Here is a 24,897-nt window from a genome sequence, read left to right on the forward strand (position 1 = left end):
GGTTGGTTAACGGAATTCGTAATGCGATTCACTCCCCGCGTTTGATAAATACGCAATGCTTTTCTTTTATAACTTTCTTAATGCTCTTCAAAACTACTAGAAGTAACGGAAAAATATGAAAATTACAATGAACATCTCTATCGACCAAAATTATCAATTGACGAAAAGAAGCCTAGGTGAAATCTGAAGGGTCGAGTGCAATTAGTAGAAAACGACAACAGTTATTTTTTTCAAGAGGAAAGGCGGTACTGAAAGTTTCATATCCCCTATCATGGTGTGATCGGTTAGTAATAAACACGATGGAATTATACTAAAATCGATCAAAGTCACATCCAGGCAAACGCCAGCGAAAGGGTTAACATGAGGTAAAAGCAGAAGACTATAAATATGATTTTAAAAGTTTGAGGGGTGGTAAATCAAGTCTCATATAGGAGGGGGGGGGGGGGGGGCATGATTTTATCTCTTCAATTTGTAGATCTTTCCAAGATCTCTCAGTTGGTTGTACAAATTTCACACACCAGATACATGACACTCTTGGGTGGAAAAGGGTTAACACTTTTACCCCAATAACTCTGCATGACTTTTGCACAAGTTTGTGAAAACTACCGGCTTTAAATACGTGGCGCCTTGTGCCTGGGGTGCTGATACGCTGCGGAAACGTTGCGATATCGTGGTCCAAATTGCGCCCAAATCGCACTGAAATCATCTCCAGTTTACACTTTGAGATTTTCATTGCAAGCTTGAGCAGACAAAAATAGTATAATTTCTGGGCATGTAGTTTTTTGTACATTCCACTGAATAAAGTCAGCGTTTTAGTGTTTTAGCACTTTAATATGAGTGAAGAGCTGAAGAGTACGTTTTATAAAACGCACTCTTCCAAAATACTTTAAAAAGTATTTTGGAATTTTGAAGGCCACCTTTCGAGGTTTATTAAAAGACGAAGAAGAAGGAGAAGAAGGAGAAAATATATAAATAACAACTCATAAGAACGTCCAGCCCGGCGCAACCCCATATTAGACGTTCTTCTTTATAAAAGAGAGAATGGAGCCACACTGATAGACCCAGAGCAGCCGGATAGAAGCAACCGGTGCAGTTTGTTTCGTACAAGTTTCCAAGATCAATATGTTTAAGATATTTTCAGGAATTAAGTTACGACCTTTCGATGGAAGGTTATGGTTTCAGGAAGAGATTTAAGAACGATTTTAAATTCATAACTGAGAAGGATTTTGCGGCGATCAGCAGCCAGGGTGGTTCGGTTTGTATCAAGTGGAAAACATTTCCGGCGTTCAACTTCTCTCCAGATATGAGCTACTCAGATTAATTTAATGATTTGATCTAACTATACTATACGTGGCGAGCACTTGAAGTTTGCGGATTATGTAGCCTCATGCGCTTGCATAGGCTCCTGCCGTGGAAAATCAATTCTCTCAAGGAAAGGTGCATTACTTAGTTTTTGCTTTTTTCCGGTGAGCCTCGTCCGGGTTGCATAAAGCCTCTGTAGACAAGTGGGGGTTTTCTACAACCATTCTCTGCATTTTCTCATTTTTCCTCGAGTCTGTATTGGATCATGCGGCTGAAGGCGGTTTACTGAAGAAAGGGAACGCAAAAATTTTCAAGAAAATTATTGAAAAGGCAGGGAACGACTGTAGAAATCTCTCACTTTGTGAAGCGCAGTGGTCTGTGTCTTTGTCTGTTGCGTGAGGCATGCTGTCACGCCAAACAGCACGTGACTAACAACTCGCCCCAGTCTTAGGAGCAATTTTTTGGCATTCACATGTCAAATGAAAGGACGGGAAGATGTTACGAAAATCAAGAAGCTGAAGGGGTAAGTTTTGGCGCTTTTTTATAGGACGGCTTGTTAAGAATGGGAGGGACTTTTCTGCGTGTATTTGGTTCGAACAAAAGTTTGCAATGAAACACAGAAGACTAAATGTAAGGACTGTCGTTTGTTCGTACTTTGCGCGCTTCATGTTCACTGTGATGATAACAAGACTTCATTTGAATGGTGACTTTTCTTTGGTAATCAACACAAAAACAAGTTTTTCGACCTGCAGCTATTTAAGATGTCGGATGAGTTTTTTTTTCTGTACGGAAAGAATGGCTGTGAAGCTGAACTCGCTTGAGCGGATTGTTCAGAGGTTTGTGCGACGTACGTGCTTTCAATTCATTCACGGGAGATGAAACTTTATCGCCTGCAAGTATTAAATTTTAACTTTCATCGCTGCTGTGTTCAGCGCAGTGGTATGAAGAGGAAATGTCATCTTTTGTACGCAATATGCTATATTCGTAAAATGAACTTCTATAATTCTGAGATGAAACAAGGAGTGATCGCGTGTTATCAGATCCGTATATATATATATATAACTTTGACCTGCGCTATTTTCACTTTTGTTATGTCGCCAGGCTTGTTTAAACATTCGTTGAAAAACAAGAATGATCATTAAAATAAATAGCTGATCTCACTCAACACTGATCTTCGAAAATCTCTTGGAATATTTAACTGACCCGGCCGCAAATGCGTATATTTTTTTTCAGCGGAGTGATGTTTGAAAATGGTGATCATCTGAATGCATGCAGCTGGACTATGGCGTCTGCCTTTTAATAAATACAATGCCATGTTGAATGTCTTTTGCTTTGCGCCGGGCATGTTTTCTAATTTCCCTCTCTTGAAACTGCTCCATATGACTTTCTTCACTTCTGTATATGGGTGAATATTTTGGGGTCCCAAAATTGTGGAATTCTTGATTGCGAAAGGAAATACCAGAAAAGCATATCTCGAAGTTTGTTGTTTCGCGACATGGAATCCTATTATATCATAAAACTTATTTTATTACCAACTAACGTATATTAAGTTGCAGTTAATTCTGCCAAGAGAAAGTGATACGAAATTAAATCAAATATATTTTCAGGGGTTTTGTGTTTTTATTTTCAAACAATTTTGTTTCTTATTAAATATCGCCGTGGATGAGGAACGGATACCTTTGATCGAACGACTCTTAATTTAATACAAGAGATTAAAAGATAAAGTTCAATTCAATTATTAAAAAAACAATTCGTGCTCTGTCCGGATATGAACGTGCTACTTAATCTAATTATCGTTGTTTCGCTTCTTTGGAGAAAGAAAACATGATGTAAAAAATCTTTATTTTTTCACTAAAGTTTTTAGTCTGTAAGTAAATACAGCTGCCTTTTTGGCCTGTTTCAAACGTCGCGCTACTGCCGTGCCGAACTAAATTCAAGAATTCAAGTCGACTTAAACCGAACTAAATTCATAAATTATTTTAATGTATTTGGGGTTAGTTTTGTCGTTTTCTATATTTTATATATTTTAGAATTTGGCGCGACTGAATTAAATTCGACGGTTGAAACCACTTCCGTGCAACTACCGGGTCAAGTTGATTTAAGTTCGGCACGGCGGAACAGGCCTAGTTAAATTGTCTTCATTATCAAGTGAGAGGAAACAGAGATTTGTATCTTCAACAGTTAATTATCCCGGGAATTATGGAGTGTGGAAGATCTACACAGGAACTGAACAGACCTCACCTTTTTTTCCGCCTATTTTTTTCTGTCTACGGCATATATCATGCCACGTCAATCATCATTCCTAACAGAAGGGCACAAGAAGAGAACGAAAACGTCTCCAGCTATCAAGAAAAGGAAGCGACCGTTAAACATTTTCTGTGATTCCTTAGAGTTTTTAAAGAAACACCAGTAGAGATCAGTGAAATTTTGGGAGAACAAGATTGCAACGGCGAGTTTTTCCGCGGCTGTTTCGGCCGCTCCAAAACCTCCAAAATGTTTCTGACTGTGCAAACACGGATAAAATGTTTACTATTTCCTTTCTTATTTCCATAGAGCCACAGCTTTCAAGCACTCAGAGTGCGGGCCTAATTAAAGTTGTTAAATTATTGTTGATACAAGTACAAAATCAAAGTGGGTTAGAAACCGTGTAGCGTGGATCTCCGCCGGCGGAGTTCACTTTTAATGCCATACCCTCGATGTCACATGAGGGCGAAGAAGAGTTTTGGTGTGGTAATGATTCTTTTTGATATCAGTTCTCAGTTCAGCTGTAACTGCTCCGACCTCACCTCCTCAATTCTTCGAATTTTTGCTGTTGGGCAGCCGGAGGAGTTTCGTCATGTAGAGAATCTTTCCTGTTTATTCTGTTGGCCGCTGTGTTGCATGTTTGTTAGGATTACGGTCTTTCCTCAAGGTACCGGAAGTCATTTATTATGAATGATTACTGCATGGATGCATGATTACTCCGCTGAACGGTTTGAACTGCGGCAAGCGTTTGTTCAGATAATCTTTTTACCATGCGGTGTCGGGGTTCGAAGCTCAAAGATTAAACTAAATCATAAACATTGTTCAATGTCGATGGGGCGACCAGTGATCACCGCTGTGTGACGAAAAGGATTCTTAGATATTGCGGATCATTTGCCGAACTGAGTTTCAAGTTACAAATTTGTCATAATATGTTGTTTGTTTCTCCGTAAGTATAAGTGCGATCGTGAATCAATCTCACCGTGCTCCGGACGAGAGTAAAGAACTTCAATTAGTTCTCGATACTCTTCAGTTCCATTTTCTCGCCACAGTACTGTGTAAACACAGTGTAGAAAGAACAAAAAAGCCTTGAAAACTTGCAAGGGAGGTATGCGTAACATTTGTACAGACGACTGTTTCTGCAAACCTGACCTATGTCCTTGTGGGTAAATAGCTTTCATATTTATTGTAATCAAATAATCCAGTCATTCAGTTATGCGTGCAGTCAGAAGACAGTCTTGAGTTAAGCCGTTAGAACAAAATAACGTAACTGTTTGTGTGCGTAATGAGACTGGCTTAAATCGTAAGTAGGTCTGACGGCAAGGTGTATAACTGTGATTGTGTTTGTTGCAACTGGTGGTGTTTCCATCTGTGAAGACATCTGGTACACTATAAGATTTCTATAACACTGGTTATCATTCCCAAACTGGCCAACGTATTCACAGAAAGAGCCACAACCGGTAACAATCCTGATTCAGGCGTTAAAATTGAGGGTGAGCTAAGGAAACGTAGCGCACCCCTTCCCTCCCCATCCCGGCAATAATGCACTATGTTTTCTTCGTGAAAGCGTAGGACATGAAACTAGAGAGCCGCCTGAATAAAATGGTGCGCTAATCGTTTGCTGATTAACAACGACAGTTCACATTCAAATCGGATAACACAAGATCGAGGCTGATAAAACTTACAGAAACCTTGATTACATATGATATATTAAGGCCCGGAGACATTGCACTTAGGTAGTGGGTGCGGCGCGATGCGGGCGACCCCACTTTCTGCATAAGGTTATTGAAAGTGCGTGACTAACCAAAGTCTTTAACAACAAATGGCTGGGATACCGCAAGAGATAATCATGGTACCAATTACTGAACAGAAGTGTAAGTGTGGCCCCACGCTCTTTTATTAAGGTCATCGACGGATTACTTTTCAATTTGGGTATTAACAAGGCTTGTGGTTTGATCAGTGGTTTGGAACTGGTAGACTATTGCAAAACCTGCAAGGCATTTGATAGAGCAAACCATCAACCCTGGCTGCAGAAGCTCAAGGTTTACAGTAAAGATAACCATGGGCACAAGCGGTGTCAATCTTATATCTTCGGGAGAAAACAGATGGTCTGTAAAGATGGTAACTAGTCTTGTTTAGTCTCAGTGAACAATAGAGTCCATTCTCGGCCCACTGATCTTGGTCATGATTCATTAACGATCTGTTCCTATATGTTACATGACTAGTCTTCCATGCCGAGGACACTAATAATTACGCCGGGTTGTGGCGACAGCAGATTACCCGCCCATGGGGCAAGCACTGAGTGAATCAATCCTACACTCGGCCGAAACAAATAAATTCTGTCTCAGTGAGGACAAGACAAACGTGCTTATGGCCACTGGTAGAAGACTTGCGTCAAAGCTAAATGTGAAAGCGACTTTTTATGATTAATGGAGATAAAGCCCTCGCTAATGTGCCTAGCGCAAGTCTGTTAAGTTTAGAGATTGACAGTTACTACGTGGACAAATAGCGCATAGTATGGTATGTGCTGTGAATCTGGCATCCTTCACTTCCTCATCTATATGCCGCTGTTTTCATTGCGCTTGTTTTTCAGAATGAAATTTTGGGGACAGCGCGGTAGACGAAAATCCGATGTACTGTACTGCTCTGTCTGTCTGTAAAGCACTCGGCTTCAAACTGTCATAATTGACGTGGTAACTTCATCTCTTGGTCAGTTGTTTACCCTATGGACAGTGGGTGGCTTTCCCTTTTCAACTTGTCCTAGAGGATACAACAGAAATTAGCAAAAGAATTAACTCTGTGGTGTATGTTATCGTGCCAAGTGAATCCACGAAAATCATACTGAACATTTGCCCAAGAAATGGGAGACTGCACGAGGCAAAGAAAAAAATCCTTGACCTCGGCGAGAATTGAATCCACTACCACGGGTTTACAGAGCACTACGAGTTACATATAATTAATTTTTTTTTTTTTTTTTTTTTTTTTTTTTAATACTTATGTAGCGCCCTTTAACATCTAAATGATCAAAGGCGCTTTACAATCCAAGAAAGCTAATATTCACAAATCAAATAATTACATTGATGTTGAGACGTTCTTCCCCGCAGTGCTGATTAATTATGCTGTACGTACATGCCCGTTCGTAACTTTTGAGTGTGTATCAAATCCTAAAATCTAAATGATCAAAGGCGCTTTACAATCCAAGAAAGCTAATATTCACAAATCAAATAATTACAAATCAAATGTTGGTTTTTGAGGAGAGGGAAAAACCGGAGTACCCGGAGAAAAACCTCTCGGAGCAGAGTAGAGAACCAACAAACTCAGCCCACTTATGACGCCAAGTCCGGGAATCGAACCCGGGCCACATTGGTGGAAGGCGAGTGCTCAACCACTGCGCCAACCCTGCTCCCCGTGTGTGTATGTGTCCTTAGTGCAAGCGGCACAACATTCAGAAATGAATGAACATTTTTATATCATTTCAATTATTGTTCGTGTCCTCTAGACCTCATTGTCAAGCTAAATTTTAGTATATGGAAAGGCGCCTATTAATGTAGCCTAAGGCTTTAGTACTCCAATTATTCTTAGTGGTCATCAGTTGTGATCAGTGTACCAAAGTTAGTAGACCTGGCAGGGTGTCACAATGGCTGTAGAAGTTTATTAATGTATGATTAACTCTTCCAGGTACAGCTGCTTTCTCCTTTTCTGTACCAAGTTTGTATGACGGAAACACCATTCCAAGGAAGAGACTGAACAACAAATGGCATCTTGGCAGTACGGACGGAAAGTGTGCGTTGTTCTTCCCCTGATTGGATTGCTATTGTTTTGTGTTTACAGTATTTTTTTGAAGGAGCCTAAAACGCATTATAAACGGACGTTTTCCTACGATGGCATACTATTTGACCTGGATACTGATATTAACAATAGTTCAGATAAATTTGAACCGTCTACTCAGATGTGGCATTCAAGTGCGAAACAAGACGACGCAGTTACGGAAGAAAGCAGCGAAAGTTTGCTGCAAAGGCGCCTCCCAAATGCTATTATTATCGGCGTTAGAAAAGGAGGAACAAGAGCTCTTTTAGAGTTTTTAAAAATCCATCCTAAAATCAAGGCATCCGCAACAGAGGTGCATTTCTTCGATAACAGTAGATCTTACCAGCTAGGGCTGGACTGGTATCGGGAGCAAATGCCTGAGTCTTGGCCAGATGAGATAACCATCGAGAAAACACCAGCTTATTATGTGACTGATGAAGTTCCTGAACTGATCTACCAGATGTCACCTACTGTTAAGCTCATTGTGATCGTACGTGACCCAACTGAGAGGGCAATTTCAGACTATGTTCAAGTACGGTTTAAAAAGCAGGGCATGCTACCGCCATTCGAGACATTTATCACGAGAGACAATGACCAAACGGTGCTGAGAACTTCAATTGGTACAGTGCAAATTGGTTTGTACATTGAACATTTGAGAAAGTGGTTAAAATATTTTCCCATCTCACAGCTCCATTTTGTCAGTATGGAGGAACTGACAACCAATCCAGCCAAGGAGCTGCAAGCTGTCGAAAAGTTCCTTAACATCGAGCCATATATCAAGAAAGAACACTTTTATATCAACCAAACCAAACGTTTCCCATGTTTGTCTCGCTATGTCAAGGGAAGAAAGGACAGAAATTCTGGGTGTTTGTCGGAGAGTAAAGGGCGACTCCATCCTATTATTAGAGATGATATTCGTAAGCTTCTGCAGGATTATTATCGACCGTATAATAAGGAATTTTACAAAGAAGTGCAAAGAGACTTTGGTTGGCCATAAAAGGGTTTTATATATCGTGATATAATCACCCATTTTATTTAATCTCAAGCATTCCACCAGCGTGAAAGCGAATTCTTGTGGCCTATATTGAGTTATTTAATCCCAAGCTTTTCAGTGATCTCAATTATCGTGAGTTTCTAATTGTCGCTACGTTTAGTGATCTATAGGCATAGCAATCTATCCGGTTTTATGTGAAAGGATAAAACGACATTTCTTCACACTCTACCGGTATGGTTTGTTGCCGTAGCAAATTCTGATCAAAGACTTGTCATCTACACAACGGCGAATAGGCTCAGAGGCTCTCTGGTTCAGTGTGAACATAGTCGAGGGAAGACGGTCATGTCCCAATATACAGTGTACAGGAATTTAATTTTTTGTCGCGAGGATACAATGCTCAGTAGGTGATAAGAAAGCTAGGGTTGTTAACAATGAGAACGATTTGGACGGACGAACAAGTTGTGATTCTTCAATACACACATGCTGAAGGCACTCCTATAAAAATATTACATTGAAATAAAGCCATGTGTATGTAAGGAAGGTCATCTCTTGAATCTGGTCATTTTATCGTTTAACGCTATAGGAATCTAAATTCATTTTAGTATGTAAGAAGCTTTCCCTTATAGTGACCATGGAGCACTTTCCTTTTGGATGGAAAACTGGTCGTTCTGGTGGGACAACAAACGGAGCAGTCCTTCCCACTGAAAAGTTTTTCGAAAAAAAAAGGAATAACTTCAGACGTATTCCTCTTTTCTCGTTTTTAACGAAATGACCGGAATATTACTGAACCATTTGCCTCATCACACTTACGTACCATGCCCCTTGGTGAGATACCCGGTTTATTTTCCAAAATTGCCAGTGGAAAGAACCATTCCATTTGATTCCCCAACGCAACAACTGTTTTTTCCCATACAAATGGAAAGCGCTCGAGAACTGTACTGTTCCATTTGGCCGAAATTCTCACCAGTTTTTCCATACAAATGGAAAGCGCTCTTGCTATGTTTCGTTTTTTTTTTTTCTTTCTGGACTGATTGAATCATTGGACAGCCTAGACAAAGTGTTATGGATAACTGTTTAGCTATCGGGCATAAAAAGTTCTGAAAAGCCAGTGTGTGAAGAATATCGATAACAATTATTGTTTTTCGAAATCTGTAAAGGGCGATTTAAGGGCGATTTAGACGGTTACGATTTGTCGCATGCGACACGCTTACGCCATGCCTACAACACGAATCGCGTCGTGTAAATCAACCTACAACATCCTTACGACAGACGCACACAACACGAAAAATGTCGTAGGATTTTAAAGGGCGATTTAGACGGTACGATTTTCTCTTACGACTGTCGCATGCGATTTCTAGAGCGCGCGCTGCTTGCGTCATGTAAAAATCGTACACAACTTTCGCCAGTAATACAGACAACAATTTCTTGCAACTTGTCGCGCAACAAATGTCACTTTACAAGTTGCGATCGTTTGTTGCCCTTATTACCACCTCGGAGACACCTCTACTTTTAGCTACATGAAAATTTGGTCTCCGCGTTGAGAGCATTGAACTGTCTTACCTCGGTACGGTGATTTTTAAGTTAAATATGCGGACAGCTCATAAGATCCGTGAAAGAACCCTACCTTTCAAATACAGACTTCTCAGTAATATACAGCACATTGAATATGAAACTATAGGCTGCGTTAATTAAGTTAGATTCCGTATCAAGAGATTCTTCTTCATCATCAAACCTATCTTACACGCCACTTAAGGACAGTGCCGGTTTATGACTATGTGAGAAAAGCAGATCTTAGCAAGGGCTATTGTAATCCAAAAAGAATATTGGGGTAACCACGCATTTTCTTGAACCTAGTTTAATGGCCTTAGCTCCCACGAGTCTCCTGTAGCTCAGTGGTAGAGCATCCGAACTAGTAATCGGAAAGTCTTAGGTTCGACTCCTGATAGCAGCACTCGGATTTCTTTTTTCCGAGTATGCCTGCGTCACTTTCTTGAATAATCATCATTCTCATTCATTCACCAGGCTGGAAATATACCATCACATTTCTTTCATAAGTAACAATTGTTCTAAAAAGCAGTAAAATACAAAGCAATGTATGACGGTTTTTTTTCCAAATTGAAGCTTTATTATCTCTGAAAAATGCATGGTGACCCAATTTCCTTTTGGATACCAAAGCACTTGCTAAGTTCTGCTTAGCATAATTTTAAACCGCGCAAAAATATCCCTGTTATTAGTAGGCACCACCCATAGGAAACCCGAGTATATCGAAAGTCGAGATGCGCAGAGCGTATGCGCAGTAACAAAAGCAGGCACTGTCCTTAAGTAACATAAAAAGGCAACCTTGTTCCTAAGGTCCTCTCTTTTCCTCCCTCAACAATCCCTCAAATGCCTGGTTACAAAACTGCTTGTTGTCACAAACTTTTCAGCTTCTCGGGCCTTTTGAATTTCGAGAAAGCGACAACTGTGTACTTCACGACCACTCCCGAACGACGAATTTTGTCAAGCGCCCAGATTTGGGAGCCACGTGACCAGCGGCGAGGCGAGTGAGGAAGAGAGAGGACCCTGGGAACGAGGTTGAGGCAATCATTCTGGAAATGGTTTGTTTCAGCTGTGTAATATAATGCCCTGACTTGAAATGTTTAAAATGTTTGAATGACATCTAAAACGATATTGTGCTGAAGTGTGAATTATCCCCGAGTTATCTACGCATTGTATAATGCAATTCCAGCTATTGGATTGGCTTAGCGGCCATGGTATACGAGCCATTATACCATGCCCGAGAAACAGCGACCATTAAATTGTCTTTTGGCTGTTTTTGCAAAGCGAAATCAGCAAGATCTCGCGCTTGTTGGATATGAGATGATAGAAAGCCAACTCGACGCTACGCGTCTTGTTGGCTATCATTTCATGTCCAACGCGCCCTTATGGAATAATTGCTAATTGTACCCCTGAAATAAGCAGAGGTGAAACCATCTGTGATCTCATAGTGACCTCTCATAAGCGACCACTTAGGCTTGACATTATGGGTGGTCGCTTACGGGAGGAGGGGGGTGTTAGAAATCGCACAAAATCCACAAAACTTTTAAAGTGTTCACCATATACCATTATTAGTTAGATCAAAGTAGCTCTCTATCTGATACAAACAACAGCCACCGCCAAAATCTTTCCTTGCGTAACTTATGTAAAATTTTTCTAAAATCACATCTTGAAAACCTTAACTTTACATGGAAAGGTCGTTACTAAATTATAAATGTCTTCAACATGTTGAATTTGGAAACTTTTCCCCCAGTAACTGCCTCAGGCTATGGGCCTGGGTAAGTTTCTCGAAAGACCCGATAACTTACCGGTACTGTATCAAAAACGTTTTCCAATCGATTGGTGCAAATTGTTGATACAAACTTGTCAATGCGTGACATAAGCTATAGGTTAGGCGAATCCATTGGTTAATGAATGAATGAGTCATTTTGTGGTTGAATACTGGGTAAATGCGAAGTAAGTGCGAATGGGGTGGGGTCGTGGAATATTGGTGAGGGCCGGAATTCATGTGTGATAGAATGGTGTGAATTTATGGAGGAATTCATGGGATATAACTGATTATATAATAAGCTCAATTATGCATGCATTTTAATTGGTTCTCACTTACGAACGAAGATGTAGAAGAATGTCTTGCCGAGGCTTCGAACAGGTAGGTGAAGCAGGAAGAAGAAAGAAAAACACGTTTGTTTGTAGAAAATGACTTGGAAAAAATACTCGAACAAAAAATTAACAAGCTTTTTTGTATATTTTGCTTCTTTATTATATAAAACAAATAGATTCCATGTTACCGTCCGTCTGTTCAGTAATAGATCACAGAAGACGTCAAAACGTGGTAAGAACATCAGTGACACACTCGGCTACGCCTCGTGTGCCACCTTTTTGTTCTTACCACATTTTGACGTCATCTGTGATCTATTTAACAATTAGATAATGAGCTCGAAATTTCTATCGTGCGATAGAAATCGAGAGCAAATAATCTAATTCATTTTTAGTATAAATCTACTAGTCGTTCAAAACTTGACAAGACAGGTTCACGATTTCATTTTATAATGATATAAATAGTTCACGCCACGCGCGGATAAATCTACTCACTATCTAAAACAGATTAGTATAAATCTACTAGTGTTCTATCACGAATGCCGTTCTCTGATTGGCTACGCTACTCGCTATCTATTCTGTGATAGATAGTGAGTAGCGGTTTTCAACAAAATGGCCGCCGCTTCGTCGCGTTTTCGAAGTGTCTGCGATGAGGAAATAGATAATTTTCTTGTTTAGTTTTGAACGACTAGTAGATTTATACTAAAACAATTAGATTATTCGCTCTCGATTTCTATGCGTGATAGTTGATTCGGGCTTCGCCCTCATCAACTATCACGCGATAGAAATCTCGAGCTCATAATCTAATTGTTAAATAGATAGCGAGTAGCGTAGCCAATCAGAGAACGGCATTCGTGATAGAACACTAGTAGATTTATACTAATCTGTGATAGATAGTGAGTAGCGATTTTCAACAAAATGGCGGCCGCTTCTTCGCGTTTTCGAAGTGTCTGCGATGAGGAAATAGATAATTTACTTGTTTAGTTTTGAACAACTAGTAGATTTATACTAAAACAATTAGATTATTCGCTCTCGATTTCTATGCGTGATAGTTGATTCGGGCTTCGCCCTCATCAACTATCACGCGATAGAAATCTCGAGCTCATAATCTAATTGTTAAATAGAAAGTGAGTAGCGTAGCCAACAAGAGAATAGCATTCACGATAGCACGCTAGTAGATTTATACTAATACTGAACAGACGCATGGCAACATGGAATCTATTTGTTAAGGACGTACTCAGTGTTAGTAAATCCACAAAATAGTAATGCACTTAGTTTAGTGAATCCGGCCATCCACCCTGATGGCATCTGACTTACACAGGAAAAGAAACAAGACTGACATTGAACCAATCAAAAGCTGACGACATCATCAACCGGGGACCAATCAAAACAAATAAGGCCGAAATTAAATTAAATGCACAAAACGAAATTTTGAAAATGGATAACAAATAACAGTGAAAATATAAGGAATTAAGGTGGTAATGGCTAAGAAAGCGAAATAAATTGCGCTTCTTGTGCTGAATGTAATATGGGAATGTTTCTGGATTTACGAACATTATGACTCCACCCCTTAGCCAACAAACCATTGGTTGCCAACCATAAGCAATAATACCGCTGCATAAATCCACCTCATTTCTCCACCCAATGAACGCGCACTGCCATTATCTCAGTGAATCCCATAAATGCACGTGTTCGCCACGAATTACCCCCCACCCCCACCCCCTAAAAAACCCCCATGATCCTACCTGATGCATTCACCCCACTTATTAATTTGTTCTTACCCTAAACCTATGTATTCATCTGCACCCATGAAATCACTCATAGATTTCCTCCATTGATTCCCTCGTAAATTCGCCCATCCAGACATTCTCTCAAACATTCACTGATGACCAGTATCACATAGATCTTCTCTTAAATTTAGCCACTACGTATTCACCATAAAATTACTCAGAAAAATTCCGTTTATGTACTCATAACTCAATCATATATTAACTTATGTAGTCATCCAACTTTTACTAACAAATTTACTCAAATTCAACCATAAAGTCAATTGTGAATACCGCAATGTATTTAGCAATATACATGCTACAGTTGAACCAGTGGATTTCTTTATACATCTAGTGTTAGAAGATAAAATTACTAGCAATGAAAAGTGTTTACGTAAATGCTTTGGAAACTGTTGTTTTCGTGCTGGGAATTAAAAAGTGTCCCGAAATTTTGTAACATAAATTGGAAATATTGAAAAATAGGTGCACCTTCCAGTTTCTGTTCAGACCTCCCCTAATGTGAGAAAACAACTCCATTTAAGTTCATAGTTTGCTTCTTATTAGATGAACGTATACCTTCTCCTGTCATGAATTCGGTGAGAAACAGGTGGATTATCTCCACGGTAACTCGGCCTTTTCAATAAAGTGTGTTTTCGAAAATAACAATGGTTTGTTCAGTTGGCGTAGAACAGGTGTTTATCACCACAAACAACAAACCTTTTTAATAATTGAGTATGTTTGAAATGGTTTCCGTGAACAACTTCGTTCTTCTACAGAATTTCCTGGAAATGTCTTTTCTCTCGTATTTAAAATCATTCTTGGTCGCGAGTTTTTGCCAAATATTATTGTACAAGAATCTAAGCGAAAATCATTTCGTTAAAGCTAACGTTGTAAACAAAAATATGTTAATGAGGGAACTGCGCAAGCGTACTTCGCTTGACAGGTGTTAGATGATAAAATGTTAGGTGTTTCCTTTTCTGGTCAGAATAAAAAAGGGTGAACAACAGTTTTCAGTCAGAGAGTCAGAGGTTGTTGAAAGATGAACTGTACAGAATAAAAGACGATTACGGAAAGAGTGTTGGAGTGGTTCTGTCCTCCAACGCTAGCGTGCAAAAAGATGGTGTACTAAGTTGATATCAAATTTGATTAGATTGGGATAAGATTGTCTGCTTTCAAAAATCCCTCTCCTTTAATTGTTACAATTACTCCTCAAGTTCTCATGAACCTTAATATATATTTTTTAAACTTTGTTTTTTTGTACTGACGATCAAATACCAGAAGGTACCTTCACACAGGATTGGAGGAGCCCTTGCTTATGTACCACCACGGCTTTTATTCCTGTTTTCATCCTAGAGACGCAACTATTACTTTTGCTATAACATCCTTATCAGTGGTGAAGACGAGTTGCAGATCTGCACAGCTGCTCACCCTGAGGTGAGGTCAGGAGTGCAATAAATGGCCTCAAAGCAGGAAAAGCAGGGTAGCGGTCATTTTCTTATCAAGCCACTCGCAATAGGAATGATCTCCCAGAGTGTCTCAAGTATAAATTAATTTAAGCGTGAACTTCAGAGCATCTTTTTTACAGAAGTTTTCGAATGCTGACATAAGTGGAAGTATTGTAAATGTTCCGGATTGTATATTGTGTATTTAACAATTATTCCACGAGCGCGCGCTGGATATGAGATAATAGATAGCCAACTCGGCGCTACGCGCCTCGTTGGCTATAATCATCTCATATCCAACAAGCGCGAGTGGAATAATTGTTTTATTAAAAACAATCAAGAATTATTGCTAGATCAGCTGATTTCGCTGAAAGAACAACCAGAAGACAATTTAATGGTCACCATTCCTTGGGCATGGTATAATGACTCATATACCATGGCCGCTAAGCCAATCAAATCCCTGGAATTGCATTATACAATGATCCAGTTTTTAATAAATAATATTATCTAACATGATTTTTGTCTTTTTAGTTTATCTCTTTGAATTTTTTATCAGATGTAATTACAAACAGAATAGCCCTTGTGGGAGTATGGAATACCAGGAATTATCTGCACCAGGTGCAGATAAGTGTACAAATGTTTCAACTGGGTGGAAAAACCACTGCGGTCTAGCTGCAACGAAATTTATGGGGGCCAGATTCACGAAGCCCTCCTAAGTTAAGATGTATCTTGTTTCTTAACAATAGCCGATTGTTGTTCAGAAAATTTCTGACTTAGGAAAGATGATTTCAGCCAAGTACAACTCCACCTGAGCTAGAGAAGGGCCATCGTTCCTTTGTGATCTTTGCGACAAACCCACTGCATGTAACGAAATCGACAAGCAGGAATGCATCTATGCAAGTTTCATGGATTTTACAAAGGTATTCTAATGTTCATCGGAGAAACGTTTTTGTACTAACTAAAGCCTAGTGGCTAACCTGTCTTTTAAAATGTTCCATACTGATTTCAAATACAAATTGAGCTCCAGCAATCACCGTTAAAGGAGTTTGAGATGAAATCTGTAGCGAGGCAAGGCTGTCTGCTTTACCGGCCCTCTAGTTCTTCAGGTTGTTATATTCCCTTGGAAAAGAAACAATGAAATGGGACCAGGCATTTAAAAGTGGAAATTCACAGAGACCTTAGAGATCTGGACCCGGTTGTTCCAAAGCCGACTAACACTAATCCTGGATTAAAAGTTAACCGTGGTTTTCTTCTCGCTCGTTAAAAATGGGTTTAAAAGCTAATTTTAAAGCTAATGGTTAAAAAAAAGTCAAGTCAAAACTAAGGGACAAAAATCTTTTGGAGGAACCTTTATTAAGTAGTAATTAACTTTGAATCAAAGTTTACGTTAACCTGCAGAAAACAACTAGACTGAGGACTTGACTGATTGATTACTCTGTTGTGAGTCATGTTTTGTTTTACTTTACAGAAGAATCCAAAGAAAAAGCAAAGACCTTGCCCAAAATGCAGAGAGGATTAGCTAAGAAATCAACACGAACAAGACAAGTTGCTGCCGACGTAACAAGGGTCAAGTGAAAGGTATAGTTAATAAATGAAAAGGTCATCGAGGAAGAGAACTTGAGAAGGAATTCACCTACTTTGGAGCTTAAGTGGTAGCAAATGGAGACTCTGAATTAGGTGTCAAAACAAGAATCAGTAAACAACGGGTGCCTTTGCATCATTGCCAAGCTGAGTCTGGGAAACACGATCAGTCCCAGAGCGAAGACTTGTATAAGCTGAATCTTGGAAGTTTAAGTGATGTGACTGCCACAAAATTGAAGTCTTTGCAAACAAGTGCCCCAGGAGAACATTTGGAATCTGCTGGCCAAATAAGAGGGAGGACAGGTGCCCAATGTTGAGAAACTTTCTCAGTGGAGGTGGACTCGCCACATTTGTAGAATGCAAGTTATAGGCTTATCCCACGAGTGATCATGCCATGGACCAGAGGGGGGAGATCAAAGGCAAATTCAGTCATAGGAGGAGGAAGGCTTAGAGGCCGGCCCAAGGAGACAAACGCTGCAGCGGGAGATAGTGGGAAATGAAAGAAACGGGTTGACTCTGGGGACAAGCAGTTCAGATGATAAAAGCCACGCACCAGTGGTGTTCTTTGATGGCAGCCTTCTGTCCGCACGCACAAGACAGGAATTGAGAATGATCATGATCCTTAAATTGATTGCAGTCATTACTAGATTTACTTGTATATATTGGTTATTTTACAATGTTTGTTTATTTTTTTCCTCATGATGGATCGAAAGCGGCCATCTATACCAAAGCACGATGCAATGGTTTTTGTAAGTTTGCACCACATTTGAATGGAATAACAACACTGACCAAATACAAAATGTGATAAATTAAATAATAGTGACACCCCATTCTGGTCAGGTGGATGAATTTAGAAACCCAGAGAAACACGAGTTGGAAAACATTTGCATTTTTGTTTAAAGACTAAAATTAACAGCATCAGCCTGTGTTTATGTCATCATTTTCTGTGTACGTCTTCTTTTTCCTAATTTTTTGTAGCTTTGAGTTTGTTTTCCGAGCAACACTGAAACAATTAGCAACAACCAGCTATAACCGCCAAGAAAGAATATGCTCTTAGTAAAAACAAAGCAGAAAAGCCGTTGATCAGGCAAGTACGCAGGTGATATGATTGCATTCCTCAGGAAGAAATGGGTGAACAAAGAACTGTCTGAATGAGAAAAATGGCTATTTTCAATTTTATTTTAAGTTTGTGAAGAAACTAGTGCTCCAAGTTTCACTGGGTTTTAAAATCTAGGCAAATAAGCGCCTCCATGCTACCAAGGTTCTCAGGAAGGCAGGTGTTTCTAATATCCTTTCCATTCTAGAATATGCGGTTCTAGTATGGGCTGCTCTGGTGGATTATCTTGTTAATCAACTCAACTATTAAATTAAATTGCTAGGTTCATAGTTAAATCGAAAGCTATTGAACCAATGAAATACCTCTCTTGGAAATACTTATTGACCTGCACTTCATCATGAATATTCTCTTCGATCTAGAGAAGGGAGAGTTCCAATTATACGGTAAGACTGATGGTCTTAACAGCTTTGTTACACTCAAGACTCAAGTAGTCTTAGAAAGTAGTATATAGCTTGTTTGATGTGCAATTATTCTATAAAAAAAGCACTCGGCCGCATTCATCTGTTTTATTGTTTTCGTGTTTGGAAATGAAATACCCATTTTTGAAATTTTAAGTAATAGCAATGCTTCTAGGTGACCCCTGTAGATACCACGCTGCGGGGGCGCTTTCCTGGAATAGCCTTCACCTTTTTTTTTATAAAAATTCGAATGGAAGAAACTGCTACACTGTGACAGTAGATTGCTTCTAGAGTTTGTAGATTGGTAGTTTGTGTTCATTCTCTTCTTTTCATGTTTTTCTTTGCATCTGCCTCGACTGACCGGATCGCTACTTAAGGGTTTGCAAGTGTTGTTTGCCATCATTTTATTATTTGAATAAAGTTGTTGTTGCTTTTTATTTTTTATTCAATCTATTTAATGATTGACTGATTAATCATAGATCAATATCAATCGTAAATTTATTAAATATTAACGCTAAATGGAATAACTTACCCAACCACAAATGTGAAATATTTTCACGCTATAGAATTTAGTACACTGATCAACCGTAAATGTATTGCAACGTAGCTCAACTTAACCCTAAATGCAATGACCACGTTATCCTGTGGGAAAAGTGCTACCTAATCACACCGTTGAGACCACTACAGCTGATGATACCAGCATTTTCGTCTGCCTTTTATAATTTCAGTGTGTTTTCTAACTTGCCATAAAACAGACATTGGCTCTTTTCTTTTTAGCTTAATAATCCTTCTTAAACTGGACAATATCTGAAATATTTCCCAAGCGAGTTTTCCTTGTTCTCAACGTACTTTATGTTTAGCTTCAGAGTTTGATTTTTGTTACCATCGTCAAATGGAGTGTATTTTAACCTGTAAAATTGTCTAGTATTTTTGCCAACCAGGAGACAAAGTTGAAAGCGCTTAAAAGATAAGTTGAAGCCATCAAATGAAGGATGTAGGTAATATCTGGAGTTGATCATGCTGCTGGTAAGATGGTTTGACGCCTTTACAAATCAGGGTATTAATGGTAATGGTATCCGCCCCATTAGTAGCGACAGACACTGGTAGTATAGAATCATTTTTTTTTTTCCAATTACAAACAAGCAAGTTACAAAGCAGTTGTATTCACGGAAAAATATAACATGCAAAAAAAAAATAACAAAAGTTTGAATGAACCAAATAAAAGTGCACCTATTCAATAAGGAAATAGATAAGAGAATGGTCCAAAAGTATTAAGAATCATAAAATTCAATCTTTTCAAATTTAAGAAAAACTAACATTAATGTGCAAGGTGCTAACATTACAATTTAGAACTAATTCTGATTTCATTCATTTTATTATGTAAAACACAGACATCACAAGTAAAGTTAATTCGGAAAGGACACTAAATCAACAAAAAGATGAAAAGATGGTATAGGTATCGGTTGAAGTAAGCGAAAACAGGGTTATTCCATTTAGTGGTACTTTGTATTACATTTACAGTTGATCACTGGTTCATTACATTCAGATTCAAAATGTGTTTCATGGTTGGGCATTCTGTCACATTTAGCACAAAGCTAATTGTATTGCATTTATCGTTTGCATTACATTTCTGGTTGGTATTACATATAGTAGTGATACAATAATAACATACACTAACGTTTACTGTCATACCTATATCAATAATGTCGTGTTAGACAAATGTACTTTAGTTAGTAGCCCTGGCACAATCCTTGCTTGGATCAGCCATCAAATGGGTAGAGATCAAAAACGCTCACTTGTTTCTAGTTTTATCAGTAAAACTTGCTTTGAAGCTAAGGTAATAAAAAAAAGACCCATTGATATTTATAAGTTTGCTTGAAGGAATTGAAACATTTCATCCATGTAAATGTAAAATGTTTCGAATTATAGTGACACATCACCTGTTGAGAGTAACGTGGAGTTGTTCCCAAGATATGTTGTTAACTTCTACGATGTCTTTTATTAATTCTGGCGGTTCCACGATAATTATCGATGATGATGATGACATAGTGATTACACTCATCAGAATACGTTTTTTCTGGTTCAAACATCTTTCCTTTTCGACTCGGAAATCAGCAGTAATTCTCTTTTCTTTTGTATTATAGAAATTATATATATAGCTTATTTAAGAAAAAACATGGTCGATGAAAATTTCAGCACTTTTCGTGTAACGACTTTCAAACTCGAGTTTTCTGGCCCCAATACATAAGCCATAAAAAGGCACGAAGGAGATAAGAAAGGAAAAATAGGGAAAGAGTAAAGAAGGAAAAAAGACATGCCGACATCATGTTTTTATATCGCCAACGCATATACCGCACTCTCATGCATGAATACGTCATTTGAGTAGCACCGTTTTCAAAACTCCAGGTAGACTTACATACAAGTTTACTTTTTTTTTTATATATCAATTCTATACCTTTCACGATATTAAAAAAAATGAATGAGTTTAGAAGCAAAGATAATCTAACTGATGTGCACAAATTCAGTGAACATCCATACTACGTTTCATTACCGAAGGGAAGAGAAAGTCAAAAGAACAAGGAAATTAAGCTCTATGATTAAACCATAAAACGTAATGTTAGCTCCTTTTGATGGACATTCAATCAAAATATATTTCAATGCTTTTTAAAAGAAAGGACGTAAATTTGTTTCCCTAACTTATTCAAATTCACTAGTTTAAGTTTGAACAGTAAAAATAAAACGAGCGTACATTCAAATAATAACAAAGATCTAGTTGTGACAATGATGTTGCTAACAACAACGACGAAGACAATGAAGATGTTTATGACAGTAATAATTTTAAAATACTGTTCATGAAGGACTAAAACAGTCAAATTTTCCTGGAAAAAAAGGAACATATGAACACATTTGAACAGTTAGTTTCTAATGGCGTTGTCATCTTTTAAAATGGAAAACTGGCTTTGTTAAAGTTCCAGGAAATGAATGAGGGCCAAAGGGCGAGGTATTGTTATTCAGGGAAGTGCTTTTATTCAATCAGTAATAAACGAAAACAACGAGAAACCTGAAAATTAAATAAAGTGTTTGGAATTCTGAAGAGCGTGGTTATATGGTCTGTACTTTTTGTAATAATTTTATTTTTAATGTTATATATTGCATCCTTGACGCCTACTACAGTAGTAATTCCGGGGGATCTTCCCAAATCTCAGCGGAGCTTGCTTACATGATGTAAAAGGTGTAAGACAAATGAAGAAACTTCTTCGAGAGATTTTCGATGTTAATGTTCATGTTAAAGATTATGAATGTTCAGTGAGAATGATGATGCCGAAGATTATGAGGTTGCTAATGATACTGATGGTGATGATAATGATAATGATGATGATGGCGGTGATGTCAATAGAAAACAACATCATCAAATTTGTATACAGCAAATCACTTATCCCTAAATCGGACAATAATTTCACAGTAAAAGAGCCACATTGCAAGATATTCGTTAAACAGGTACATTGCTGCTGATAGCGATGATGATGATTGTAATAATGATGAAGATCAATGATATAATGATGAAAACGATGATGATGATAATGACGATTGTGACGATGATCATGGCAATGACGAGAAAGTACATTAAAGGGGTGCATATTGCTTAGGTTGGTGATCGAGTACTGTACTCAGTAAGCAGATACAACTGGTATGAACCATACCAATGACTAGTTCGAAAATCAGGTGCAGTGCTGATAATAGCGACGATGATGATGATGATGATGGTGATGATGATGATGATGATGATGATGAGGATGATGAAGACGATGATTGTGATAATAATAAAGATCAATAAGGTAATGATGAAAACGATGATGATGATAATGGCGATTATTTCGACAGGTGCCATAGCAATGATGAGAAACTGCATTAAAGGGAAACTAATTGCTTAGGTTGGTGATCTATAGTACTTTTGTAAGCAAATAAAACTGGTGTAAACTATATCAATGACTAGTTCTGGTCCATTTTTTAACCTTGTAAATATTTTCTTAACTATTAGTTACTTTATTTTGATCTTCATTGGAAAAGAACGAAAAGGGAAATATCATTATGATAGTAAAAGACAGCAGCATCCAAGGTTCAGCAAAATTTTGAAGCAGTGTCAATGGGATGAACCTGATGCATTAGAATATCATAGGCTATTACATTTAAGAAGAAAACCAATTCATGTTAGAATCCTTTACCTGTTTTTTATTCTTTTAAGATTAAACTAGGACAGTATTTACTAGTTCAGGAGGAATATTTATATTCATAAAATTTATGGCCTATATCAGTAAAGGCCACAGCCTGTTAACAACCAAGAGGCCTTTGTCATTTAAAGGGTAGTAGCCTTTATTCAGTTACTTAGTTCTGACTTACATTTCTGAGAGCTTTTTCTTTCCTAGAAATGAATCTATTAATTTTTACTTGTCATAAACAACTATATCTTAAAGTTTAATTCTTATTAACAAGTCTCAATGATCTTCCTAACCGCTAAGGATTCTCAGAAATGTGACTCACTTCGACTTCACAGAGAAATGGCTCTGTCAAAAATAATTCATCCTTAAGCTAGAGACTCTACTCATTTGTACGTTCATAAATTTCTGAAACGTTTTTAAAGAAAGTTGTTCTTAACAACAGTAACTATAACTTGAGTGTGCCTTCCCTTGGGTTCTTCAGATACTGATAATTTAAAGTATCATGACCTGCATTGTACATCCCTACCGGCAGTTCTGTTAGGTTTCCTCGTGTTGGATGTGTTTGATTAAAAGTGGAAATGGAAAATGTTTTCCTTCTAAACAAACTAACAAAGTGTCCCTATAACAATTGGAAACTTGCAACTCAACTAGCAAAATATTATGACGAATTTAGCTTGCAGGGAGTCATGATCAAGGTATGAAAATATAACATTAAATTACTTGCTTCAAGTTTCAAGTTTGCTTTAGGTACTAACCTGGTTCTGTTCTCGAAGCGATCGTGACTTTCAAAGGAATTGCATGATATCAAAGGAGTAAAGGATTTACTTCTTCATTTTGTTGGTAGTAAAAAGACGCAGAACATGAAAAACAAATGCAAGTTTTCGTTCTGTGTTTGAACAAACGTTGTGACTCTACCTTTCATTGTGTTAACCGAGCATCCTTACTGGTAGCAAAATAGATCCTTTCATGGATTTTAAACAAATTTAAACTTCTTGGAATTTGATTTTTCTGTTAATGATATGTGTGAAGACTCACTCAAGACTAGAATACTCTTCAAAGTTATCCAAATAAAGTTGAAAGCCATGCAAGCTAAGAATCATGGCTTATCCTCAGTAGCCGTACAAATTCCTCGACAAAAAACAAGGAGGGAAAAAGTTTCTAGGGAGGAATTACATCAAACGAAAAACAATTCAGTTTAATACTACTTGAAACCTTTTAAAAATGTTATGTTTTTTGTGTTTATCAGTTCAGATCAGTGTGAAAAACATAGGGGTTCTTAATTTACAACTCATTCGAAGTAGTCGCATAAACGCATAATGGCTTACCGAAAATTCACCGTATGTATCATCTGCTACGTATATCTTCTGCAAATCGTTCATTTGTTAGAACCTAATTTAAAAAATTTGGATTTTAAAATTATTATTTGTTGAAGGATCTGACATTACTATTTTTACGAACTGTTAGACGAGAGAGGTTCTATGCTGTCCGCAGCTAACCCGCTCGGTTTGTTTATGAATTCTCAATCACTTGGCTTCCCCAGCTGCGGTTGTTTCAGGGATCTAGATTCAAAGCTTGTAATTTTACCGACTAAGGGGTCAATTTTAACGACAGTAAAACTTAATTTTACACGGAACTGGAGGGAGTTGCGAAGAAACCCAAGTAAAATACGCGTTTAAAAGAAATTAGAAACAAAAGTTTTTTCGTGTTGTGGTATAGTCAACTCCCTCTCTAATAACATAAATTGGTTTTGTTTCTCTATTTTTTGGCCATGGTAGTACTCGATATCTCGCAAACTATAGTACACAGGTGACATTTTTTGATGAATTTAGACCGTGAGTAACGGTTTATTTCGAATTGTTGCGAATTATCGAATCAGAAAGCTACTTTCACTTTGCAAAGTGGTCAGTAAAGAAATGTCGATGCTTCCTAGCTCGTGGATTTGAGATCACGGCCTCTTTGGAGCATAAACAAAACTGGACTCTTTCGGAAACATCATGACATGATTCAACATGATTCAATGCTGCTGCAGTTAAGTAGTAAGAATCAAGTTTTTGTTGCACTTGGAACTATCCCAACGTCACATTTCTATGCATGTATCGAACTTGAGTTACACAGTGTTACGGCGGCGCCATTAGGGCCGACTTGTAACTTGAATGCTTATGGCTTGACACCGAAAAATATAGCAAGAAACAAAAGAAAATATTTAGTATTTGTCTTGGCTCATTCTTTTTATCGTTTCTCAGAATAAGAGAAGAGACTGTAGTGTCACTGGGATGGCCCGCACATGAGTGTGAAGACAAGCAATATTCCTCATGGAGTTATTAGCTCAGTCGCCTCAACAGTCTCGTATTCATTGTGCATGTGAAGACTGCGAGATAAACAGAACAAGCACTCTATTT

The 24,897-nt window shown here is 38.1% G+C and overlaps 2 protein-coding genes across 7 annotated transcripts in view; one reads left to right on the plus strand and one right to left on the minus strand.

Moving 5' to 3' along the window:
• LOC146488614 (heparan sulfate glucosamine 3-O-sulfotransferase 2-like) overlaps window positions 1-24,897 on the minus strand; it is a 44,821-nt gene that overhangs the window by 18,805 nt on the left and 1,119 nt on the right. Inside the window, exon 2 of one of the 6 annotated variants that reach the window (XR_014866485.1) lies at window positions 23,391-23,626. The exons of the other annotated variants lie outside the window; for them this stretch is intronic. The gene's annotated coding sequence lies outside the window, so the exon portion shown is untranslated. Of the gene's footprint in view, window positions 1-23,390; window positions 23,627-24,897 lie in introns of those variants that run through there. 6 annotated transcript variants of the gene reach the window in all.
• On the plus strand, window positions 1,733-8,889 carry LOC146488616 (heparan sulfate glucosamine 3-O-sulfotransferase 1-like). Its single transcript, XM_085118859.1, has 2 exons — window positions 1,733-1,825; window positions 7,222-8,889. Exon 2 carries the CDS (start codon window positions 7,298-7,300, stop codon window positions 8,345-8,347), a length of 1,050 nt encoding a protein of 349 aa, XP_084974985.1. The 5' UTR covers window positions 1,733-1,825; window positions 7,222-7,297; the 3' UTR covers window positions 8,348-8,889.

Source organism: Pavona decussata, unplaced genomic scaffold, assembly GCF_977016875.1.
Source record: "Pavona decussata unplaced genomic scaffold, jaPavDecu1.1 SCAFFOLD_9, whole genome shotgun sequence".
Classification (NCBI taxonomy): domain Eukaryota; kingdom Metazoa; phylum Cnidaria; class Anthozoa; order Scleractinia; family Agariciidae; genus Pavona; species Pavona decussata.